Source organism: Anolis sagrei, chromosome 3 (genome assembly GCF_037176765.1).
Source record: "Anolis sagrei isolate rAnoSag1 chromosome 3, rAnoSag1.mat, whole genome shotgun sequence".
Classification (NCBI taxonomy): Eukaryota; Metazoa; Chordata; class Lepidosauria; order Squamata; family Dactyloidae; genus Anolis; species Anolis sagrei.
Genome location: NC_090023.1, coordinates 257,601,982 through 257,612,993, shown reverse-complemented (window position 1 = coordinate 257,612,993; position 11,012 = coordinate 257,601,982). Strand labels below are relative to the sequence as shown.

Sequence of the window (11,012 nt, the reverse complement as noted above, 5' to 3'; positions counted from 1 at the left end):
TATGATTTTGTCATTTGGGAGTTGTAGTTGCTGGGATTTATAGTTCACCTACAATCAAAGAGCATTCTGAACTCCACCAACAATGGAATTGAACCAAACTTGGTACACAGAACTCCCATGACCAACAGAAAATATTGGAAGGGTTTGCTGGACATTGACCTTGAGTTTGGGAGTTGTAGTTCACCTACATCCATAGAGCACTGTGGACTCAAACAATGATGGATCTGGACCAAACTCTACAAGAATACTCAATATAACCAAATGTGAACACTGGTGGAGTTTGGGGAAAACAGAATCTTGACATTTGGGAGTTGTAGTTGCTGGGATTTATAGTTCATCTACAATCACAGTGCCTTCTGAATCCCACCAACAATAGAATTGGGCCAAACCGCCCACACAGAACCCCCATGTGGGCCACAGCAACGCATGGCAGGGGATGGCTAGTATATATATATATATATATATATATATATATATATATATATATATATATACATACATACATACACTAGCCAAGCCCTATGAGAAGCGGCTTAAGGAGCTGGGCATGTTTAGCCTGAAGAAGAGAAGGCTGAGAGGAGATATGATAGCCATGTATAAATATGTGAGAGGAAGCCACAGGGAGGAGGGAGCAAGCTTGTTTCCTGCTTCCTTGGAGACTAGGACGCAACGGAACAATGGCTTCAAACTACAAGAGAGGAGATTCAATCTGAAAATGAGGAAGAACTTCCTGACTGTGAGAGCTGTTCAGCAGTGGAACTCTCTGCCCTGGAGTGTAGTAGAGGCTCCTTCTTTGGAAGCTTTTAATCATAGGCTGGATGGCCATTTGTCGGGGGTGATTTGAATGCAATATTCCTGCTTCTTGGCAGAGGGTTGGACCGGATGGCCCATGAGGTCTCTTCCAAGTCTTTGATTCTAAGTGCAGCCTTGCATAAAATACCTTTCTTGATTATCCAATACTGTATGATCAACTTTTTGATTCTATGATTATATATATATATATATAGGATCCAAGTTCATACATATCTCATGTGATATACAGTGATGATAATGGAACAGGGCCCAACAACATAGTAAAATGTTGACCTTTCTGTAAAATGGCAAAATCAAAGGTTGCTCTTCAGAGAGAGAGAGAGAGAGAGAGAGAGAGAAATGTATATGGGACCCAAATTTAAACACACACACACGTATATCCTATGATATACAATGATGATTATTATATTATATTATATTATATTATATTATATTATATTATATTATATTATATTATATTATATTATATTATATTATATTATATTATATTATATAGAATGCGAGGATATGGAGGTCTGGCTGTCTTTGCATTTGTGAATATCACTGGAGTCACTCCTCATCCAGTACTTCCGCCCCCAGCCAGCAGGGGCCGCTGTTCTGCCGTCCTTGTTCCTACTGTGGCACCAAGCCAGCCAAGCGGAAGTGACGAGAGGAGGCTTCCGTTTCTTGGCAGCCACACGCCGTGTGAGGCAGAGGCGGCCCCTTTTCCTGCTGCGGAGGCGCCATGGCGGCGGTAACAGAAGGCTCTTCCGCGGCGAAGGCGAAAGCCAAGGCCAGACAGGCGGCCCCGCTCCTTTCCTTGGACCTGGACCGACAGCAAGAGTTCCAGGCTGAGGTGCAGCGCGTGCGGAAAGGCAAGGTGAGAGAGAAGGAGGGGGAAGCGCCACCAGAGTCTCTTAGGGTGCCGCTGCACTGCGCATGCGCAGGTGTTTGGGACTCCCAACTCCTACAATTCCTAACAGCCGGTAGTTGGAGTCCAGAACACCTAAAGGGCCCAAGTTGACCCAAACCCATGTACAGTTTAGCAGCTATTAGGGGTAGGTAAGGTAAAGGTATTGTATTTTGTCTGTTTGCTTTGTTCTGTTAGAAATGTAATATAATTGACTGGTTGATCTGACACGACAAATAAATAGGTAAAGGCAAAGGTTTCCCCTGACATTATAGTGTCTGACTCTTGGGGTTTGTGCTCATCTCCATTTCTAAGCTGAAGAGCCGGCGTCGTCCGTAGACACCTCCAAGGTCATGCGGCCAGCATGACTGCATGGAGTGCCATTGCCTTCCCACTGAAATGCTACCTATTGATCTGCTATAGAATCAAAGAGTTGGAAGAGACCTCATGGGCCATCCAGTCCAACCCCCTGCCAAGAAGCAGGAATATTGCATTCAAAGCACCCCTGACAGATGGCCATCCAGCCTCTGTTTAAAAGCTTCCAAAGAAGGAGCCTCCACCACACTCCGGGGCAGAGAGTTCCACTGCTGAACAGCTCTCACAGTCAGGAAGTTCTTCCTCATGTTCAGATGGAATCTCCTCTCGTAGTTTGAAGCCATTGTTTCACGTCCTAGTGTCCAAGGATGCAGAAAACAAGCTTGCTCCCTCATCCCTGTGACTTCTTCTCACGTATTTATACATTATTATCATGTCTCATCTCAGCCTTCTCTTCTTCAGGCTAAACATGCCCAGCTCTTTAAGCTGCTCCTCATAGGGCTTGTTCTTCAGACCCTTGATCATTTTAGTCGCCCTCCTCTGGACACATCCCAGTTTGTCAATATCTCTCTTGAATTGTGGTGCAATTTGCATCTTTTTGAACTGCTAGCTTGGCAAAAGCTGGGGCTAACAGCAGAAGCTCACCCGCATTCAAACTGCCAACCTTTTGGTCAGCAAGTTCAGCAGCTTGGCGGTTTAATCTGCTGCACCACCAGGGGGGCCCAGATATTAGGGGTGCTATGCTGATTATTGGAAGGCTGTTGTTGTTCATTCGTTACGTTGTTTCTGACTCTTCGTGACTTCATGGACCAGTCCATGCCAGAGCTCCCTGTCGGTCGTCACCACCCCCAGCTCATTCAAGGTCAGTCCAGTCACTTCAAGGATACCATCCATCCATCTTGCCCTTGGTCGACCCCTCTTCCTTTTTCCTTCCATTTCCCCCAGCATAATTCATTGGAAGGATAAACAGATATATTTATGTGTTAGCCCTGTCCTTATTAGTCCTCTTGAATTCGTTTTCATACATTAATATATTTTTTTCCACATCTCATTGACTTGCCCACATTAAGAGCCGTGGCTCATGAGAGTTGTAGTTTGGCAAGGCACCAGCAATCTTTAGCAGATTAAATAATAATAATAATACCACAAATACCATTTGCCTGCAACAAAGAACTGGTGGAATCATAATCTGGAAAAAAGTTACAGAAAATGAACATGTCAAACTACTCTGGAACTTCCAAATTCAGACAGACAGAGTTTTGGAGCACAATACTTCTGACCTCACGATCATGTTAAAAAACAAAGTACGGATTGTCGATGTGACAGCAGGATTGAAGAGAAACAACTGGAAAAACTGACACGATATGAGGATTTAAAGATCGAACTGCAAAGACTCTGGTACAAACCAGTAAAGGTGGTTCCAGTGGTGATTGGCACACTGGGTGCAGTGCCTAAAGACCTTGGCATGCATTTAAACACAATCGACACTGACAAAATTACCATCTGCTAGCTGCAGAATGTCACCTTACTGGGATCTGCACACATTATTCGCCAATATATCACACAATCCTAGACACTTGGGAAGTGTCCGATGTGTGATCCAATACAACAGCCAGCAGAGTGATCTTGTCTGCTGTGAGCTCATCTTGTTGTGTTTCAAATAATAATAATAATAATAATAAAACTCTTATCTCCCCAAGGGGATTCAGGACAGATTCCAACAAACAAAAAGGCAAAATTTCAGTGCCTTCACATGACCATAAATTCAAATACAAGTACAGGGTTAGTCAAAATGAATAGGCCAATTCGGGTACAATTAATTTTCTTATTGGCCTATTCATTTTGACTAACCCTGTACAATAACAGCCTGACCAAGTCCCAAGTGAACCAATATCTACAGTCAAATTAAACTTAGCTATCAAGTAACTCAACTCGACACAAAAAAAAATTGACATAGAAATCAATTTACAGAAACCAAAAATCATTTGAAATAGAATTAAAAGAGTATTACATAACTAATGATACCAACAAGCCAACAGCACCTGCAAGCCAGAGCAGCAATAGTAATTTTATATCAGAGACATTTTAAAGACCTTGTAAAACTGTGACTTTTGTTATTTATTTACAGTATTTATATTCCGCCCTTCTCACCCTGCAGGGGACTCTGGGTGGATTACAATGTACATATACATGGCAAACATTCAATGCCATAGACAGACAGTCAGAGGCTATTTAACATTCCAACTTTTTCTGGCCCCCAGGGGAGCTGTCACTTCACCGTCCATCCACGACACCAATGAAGTACTTCTTCATTCTCCGCGTCCTTGGTGGAGATTTTTATGGCCTCATAAATTAGTTAAATTAGCCTCCCCACAAAGTGGTACTCACATTTCCTACTTGACAGATGCAACTGTCTTTTGGGCTGCAAAATTGACAAGCTACACAAATTTGGTCGGAAGCTCACTCCGACACGGGCTGGCTTCAAACTCATGACCTTTTGGTCAGTAGAGATGTTAATGCAGCTGACTCCCAGCCAGGTTATTTATTTTATTTCTCGTGTCAGTGCAGCCAGTCAGTTATATTACATTTCTAACAGAACAAAGGAAACAAACAGAGAAAATACAAAATGTGTGGGTTTGGTAGTTGATTTAATCCCAGCCAGGTGCACCACAGTGTTATTCTATTCTTGAAGTTATGGTAGTGCCAGTGGTGTCGAGTAGCGTTCATTCTACAGTGTAGATGCACTTTTGCTGTTAACCAGTGCCTTTTCAATCTCTTGCTGCATTATAGTTCCACTAAAAAAAATAGTAGTAGATGTTTTTGGTCCTAATATATTTTACCCTAAGGGCCAAAAGCAGTGGATTTGCTGAATACCTTTTCTACAAACTGCTTTTTTGTTTGTTTTGTAAAAGCACAACTGTACAGGCGAAGAACAGCCTGAAACTCCCATGGTGGAAGCTCCTTCCTTGGAAACTTTTAAACAGAGGCTGGATGGCCATCTGTCAGGATACTTTGATTGTGCTTTTCCTGCATGGCAGGGGGTTGGAGTAGATGGTCCATGTGGTCTCTTCCAACTCTATGATTCTAAGAGAATGGTTCCCAGATTGCTTTCTTTTCAAAGAATCACACAGTTCACGCCTGGTCGTTTCGACATAGAGGCTTTGTATTATGCAGTTATACACCATGCACTGCCATATGAAGCCAGAGTCTTCTTGTGGAGAGAAAAAGTAGGGTATAAATAAACATAAATAATAATGTTGGACATTCCCCACAGACCTGAATCCACACAGATAGATTATTATTGTCATCATGCTTGTTTATACTCCATTTTTTTTCTCCACAAGCAGACACAAAGCAGCTTAATCATCAAACATCCAATGCAATTCTAAAATAGATCACTGCCATATTTGCTCATTCTGTTATTCCATATTGCAGGTTGATAAACAGACTCCTGGTGTCATTTATGTGGGTCATCTCCCAAGAGGTCTTTATGAACCACAGCTGAGAGAATACTTCAACCAGTTTGGGACTGTCACAAGGCTTCGCCTTTCAAGGAGCAAAAAGGCAAGACTTTAAAAATGATTTCCTAACATTTGAAGACATATTTTTCTGTTTTTCATGGTTTGTTTGATAGACTTTCTCTGCGGAAAGTTAAATGGTGTATTTTTAGTTATTTCAAAAATGTTTATTTTAAGTATATTTCTGTAAAGTTGTATTTTAATAAGTATAAAGAATGTTTATGGAAAATAAAAGCAATTAACTAGAAAATGAAAGCACTTGCTGGCATTTTGTAACTCAAAACTCCATTTGTGTATTAAGAAAAAGTTAGAATATGCTTCTCAGTTTTCATATTCTTTGTTTTTTATCTTTATTTAACAGACTGGAGGCAGCAAAGGTTATGCATTTGTGGAATTTGAATATGATGAAGTTGCTAAGATTGTTGCCGACACCATGAACAACTATCTGTTTGGAGAAAGAATTTTGAAATGTAAGAATATGTGTGTTCTTCAAAATAGACTTTTGTTAGTTCCATAGCACTTAAGACTTCTGTCGTTGTAAAAATGTGTCTACATTTATTCTGAAATAAAGAATGTTCAACATGATTAACATTTTCCTCCAAGCCTGTAATTTTGCCTTTTCTCTCATCTAGATCTTCATTGTCCTGTGTCTTTTCCCTGTCTTATGCCAGTTAGTATTCTGCTTTCAAAAATACACGCAGAATCAGTAGCCTCATAACTGTGGCCTTTAAATACTTTACTCCTTTGAGCACACTTTAGGGCAGAGGAAGTAAGATAGCAACTAATTGTAGACCTGGAAACTGCATTGAATCACCCTCTCACCAAACCCCATGCATAGAGTGGTAACAAGTTGCTGTGTATATAGTGTTGTTTGAGTTGATGCTGAACATTGACCATAATTGGTCACCTCTTGAATCAAGCCATTTGGTGCAAGGTCTAGGTGGAAGCATGTGGTGAGCAAGTAGCCATCCCAAATGATTGAGCACAGTAAAGAGGATAGGAAAATAATAGCTATGAAGAAGAGTATGTGGTGTATTAAATAGCAAAAGAGGGGGAGGGAGTCGAGGATGCTTTGGTTTTTATTGTGTGCTTCTGATCAATGGCTTTCTTTCACAATGTTTTCTTTGCAAGATGTGTTCAGAGGAGGTTTATTTTGATTTTCAATCCGAGAGGATGTGCTTTGCCCACAGTGGGTTTCCAGTGCGTGATCTCAGTAAGATTCGGGTCCTGTTTTCTACAGTACAACACTCAAACCATCACATTGGACTGGCCCAGAGGGAACTGTACTGCTTGTATATTGCAACTCATGGGTTCATGAGAGGCATAATATAAAGTACAGTATTTGTTTCTGTAGCATAGAAGGGTGTGGAGGAGATTGAAGTGCCGAAGTATGTCAAGATTGAATTGCTGGGGTATGTAAAGTGGTATGTAATTGGGCAATACAGAGCTAAAATGAAGATTATTATAAGTTTGGAGAAAAGCCATTCAATGTTTTCTATAGGTCTTTGATTCACATTTGTTATATGTTTACATATTACAGGTCACTTTATGCCACCTGAAAAAGTCCATCCAGCCCTCTTTAAAGGCAGTGAGAAAAAGTTCAAGAAGCCAGTATATCCAGCAGTGAAGCGCTATAATCGGAAGAGAACAGCCAAAGAGACCGAAAAAATGACTATGCGTTTGTTAAAAAAGGAAAGGCAGTTGAGGAAAAGACTGGCAAAGAAAGGAATCGATTATGATTTTCCTGGTTTTGTAAGTAAATCTCCTGTTTCTGATCAAAATTGGACAGAGAAAGAGGAAGATTAATACAAACTTGATAATTAATTTGACTAATTTCAAATAATATTTTAAAGCAGGAATTAGGTTTAAATTATCATTGAACAATTGGAATCTCAGGACTATTTCATATATCACTAGGGCTAGATCTATACTGCCATATAATCCAGATTATCAAAGTAGATATTTGAACTCAGTTATACGAGTCTACACTGCCATATAATCCAGTTTATCTGGATTTTATAAGGTAATGTAGAAGGGACTTTAGATGTATACTGAAACCCAATTAGGTTAGTTTTTCAAACTGGGATCCCATAATGAGTAATTATAACATCTAAGTTAATAAGCAGAAAACCTTTTGTAAAATTAGATTACATTGGTTCTCTTTGTATTGAAAGACAGTCTAGCAGTTTGTGAACCTGCTTACAAGACTACCTGGAATATATCTTTTTAATACAATGTGTGGCCTTATGCTTTCAGTTGGAGTTGAAATTGAGTTCTGTTGTCGTTTTTAGTACTCCATTCTTTCGCTTTACCTTATTACGTTTTAATATGGCCTTTGGTATACTTTTGTCTGCTTATCTGTGGGATGTAAGACAAAGTTGAGGGTGTTAAGTACATTTAATAGCTAGCTCCAAGACACTTTTTTAAAATTATAAAGGCAACTTTGAATGAAAACTTTGTTGATGAGGAAATACTTTTTTCATAGGCTGCTGAGATTCCTCTGACAAAGAAAAGGAAGACTTCAGCATCAGATTCTAATTTGAACTTGTCTGTGAATAGTGAGGTAAGATGCTGATTATTATGATTTACTTAGTAAGAAAGAGTTTATCTTTTGTATTATTCTAAAAGTATTGTCATTTATCTATAGGACAATGGAAGCCAGCTACTATAAATGGGGTGGAGTGTGCCTTATTAAAAAAGGCAAATTGGCCAATATTTCCATGTTTCATAGAATAGGAAGGCACCTTGTGGGCCATTGGCTCCAACCCCTGCAGAATCTCCATCACCCCATCAGGCATCTGCCTGCTTCTTTTTGAAGTCATCCAGAGAAGGAGACTTTACCACCTTAAGCAACTGGTTCCATTACCACACTGTTATTACTGTCATTATGTTCCTTCGAATGTTCATTTTCAGTATAAACTCCTGTAACTTCAACTATTAGAGTTTTTTTTATTTTGTATCAGAAGTATTGCATAAATAAGTATAAAACTGATAAAAATTGAAGGAGCACAAGCAGCTAAATATTTTTGACCAAAAACAGGCAGCTTTAAATAATTCTTCCTCTGTACATGAGGTAGGACATTGTTGACAAGCATACAAATGCGGAGTTGCTTGTTCTGCTCCACAGTCACACAAGGTGGTGGATTCTTTTAGACTTTGCCAGGTTGTCCTTTGATCTGCCCACTCCACTTCTGAGTCTGTTCAAGGACTTCCAAGTTGTCCATTCTTGGTTTGCCCCTGGAGGCAAACCCTCGTGGGGGAGGGGGGCATCCAGTTGGAATTACCTGGTTTAGCTGCACAGAGGGATACTCTTGTTGTTGCCGAGGAAACATTAAGAAGAGTGTTCTCATGAAGCTTTTCCTTGATCTGAGTCTACTTGGTGGAGGCTGACAGCCATGCAGTGGATAGCTTTCACAGTGCTCAACCTTATTTCTCTCATAGTAGCAACTTCCCGTTGTATATGCAGGGGGGGGGGGGCAGTGTCAACTAGCTTGTTGAGTTCATCAACAGGTGTAGGTTTAAAACATCCTGTGATTATTCTGCATGTTTCGTTTAGTGCTGTGTTCACCTGCTTCGTGTTAGCAGGCTTATGCCAAACTGGGCAGGCATACTCGGCAGTTGAGTAAGACAAGGCCAGGGATGATGTTCTTATTAATTTTAGGCCTGCATCCATGCACTGCCAGTAAGTTTCCTCAGGTTGTTATTGTGTGTAGCTACTTTGTTCTTGGTGTTCATACTGTGTTTCCTAAACGTTAGTGTTCGATATAAGGTGACGCTGAGATATTTAGGATAGAAACATTGTTCAAGCTCTTGGCCTTCCCAGGTAACTTTCAATTTCCTGTTGGCTTCATGGTTAGATAGATGGAAAGCGCACACTTGTGTCTTGGCAGTGTTAGGCTTCAGGTGGTTATCTTTACAGTAACTGGAGAGATTTTTCAAGGCATTAGTAAGTTGGTTTTCTACTTTTTCAAACTTTTGCTTGTGTTGTTAAACCAAGGTCATCAGCATATAGCAACCTTTTAATGAGTGATAAAGATGTTAAACAAGGTCGGTGCAAGAACGCTGCCTTGAAATAGACCATTCTTTTACCTCCATCTACTTTTCCTGTCTTGAAAATCCACATAGCAGCTGTGGTTTTCTAGGAAAGTCTGGACAGTTTTTGCTAAATCATAGTCCTGGGTAATATGGTAGACATTTTTCTAATGTTGCACCGTGTCATAGGCCGCCATAAGGTTGACAAAACCGTTCTTGTAATGCAACCTTTCTCATATCGTTTCTCGGTGTATTTGGTTAGATTAAGAATTTGGGCTGTACCATTTTACCCTGGTCTGAAAGCTATTAGAGCTGATCCTGTCCTCTGGGGCAGCAGGAAGCAAGCCTACGCTCTCCTCTCCGGGTCAGTCCTTGAGATCTTGGAAGAGTTGAATAGGAAGTCCTTATATACCATCAAGAAACAGAAGCATTACAACACTCCTGTGCCTACCCTGTATGTATAGCCGCAATTGGCCTAAGTTAGGCAATCCTAAACACCATACATTTATAGCTTCTGGGTAATTTCTAGACCAGAGAATGTTTTGATTTAGGCATCGGAATGATACTAATAAATATGGCAATGCTCAGTTTAATTAAAAATACCAAGAGTTCTCATAGTTATCCAGAGAAAATAAGGGGAGTCAGGTCTTTAAACAGGATTAGAAGGATTTTTTTCCCAAGCAATAAATATTATCTTAGCCAAAGCAATTTTCTTGTAAGAAGTTACTTCAGCTACCTGAACAATTTGCACATTTTTAATAATCAGCATCTTTCTCTCTGTCTTGTCCAGGATCCTACCCCGGTGTGTACACCAACATTTCTTGAACGCCGAAAATCACAGCCAGAAGACAGTGAGGACACAGAAATAATTTTAAAACTACCACCTGCGACTGTAAAGACTGGTGTGCAAAAAACGAAAGCAAGAAAGTTACAGAAAAAAGCAGTTGGGAAAAAACGGAAATGTAAAACATAATTATGTCTTTAACCGAAGGACACTTGGATTACAACTTTCCAATTTGATCAAGAATCCCTTGCATAGAAGAAATATTTTTATATGTGACTAGTTTGGAGCTGGTTTTGCCCACAAGGAAAACATGGCTTGTATTTCCTGTCTCTGGCTTTTTATCCCAAGGAGTAAAATCAGTTTTTAAAAAGGTTGCCACAGATGTATACAGAAAATGGTTTCATAATCTGTAAAACTCCTATATTGGAGAGATCTTTGCCTTTTCTTTAACTGTAACTCAGATGGAAAATAAACTACATCTAATGTTGTGAGTTGGATTAATTATTGAATACAAGAGTAACCAGTTGTTTTGATAAATATGCAACAAACCATGTTTGAAGTCGCTTTAGTGTAAATATAATTAGATTTGCAGTTCTGTGCCTTGGGCCACTTTTGTCCAAAAGATGAGCAAATTTTTCTGTTTGCTATTAAGCTGGCTTCG

The 11,012-nt window shown here is 40.0% G+C and overlaps 1 protein-coding gene across 1 annotated transcript; it reads left to right on the top strand.

The window, feature by feature from the left end:
* Window positions 1–1,500: 1,500 nt before the first annotated feature.
* On the top strand, window positions 1,501–10,839 carry NIFK (nucleolar protein interacting with the FHA domain of MKI67). Its single transcript, XM_060767473.2, has 6 exons — window positions 1,501–1,672; window positions 5,453–5,581; window positions 5,897–6,005; window positions 7,076–7,287; window positions 8,021–8,098; window positions 10,358–10,839. Exons 1-6 carry the CDS (start codon window positions 1,538–1,540, stop codon window positions 10,538–10,540), a joined length of 846 nt encoding a protein of 281 aa, XP_060623456.2. The 5' UTR covers window positions 1,501–1,537; the 3' UTR covers window positions 10,541–10,839.
* The last annotated feature ends 173 nt before the right edge of the window (window positions 10,840–11,012 follow it).

Bases quoted from the DNA above. Each gene is read 5' to 3' on its own strand.
- NIFK (XM_060767473.2), top strand. From the start codon at position 1,538: ATGGCGGCGGTAACAGAAGGCTCTTCCGCGGCGAAGGCGAAAGCCAAG. The intron at 1,673-5,452 runs GTGAGAGAGAAG...TCCATATTGCAG, and splicing joins AGCGCGTGCGGAAAGGCAAG to GTTGATAAACAGACTCCTGG. The intron at 8,099-10,357 runs GTAAGATGCTGA...TGTCTTGTCCAG, and splicing joins ACTTGTCTGTGAATAGTGAG to GATCCTACCCCGGTGTGTAC.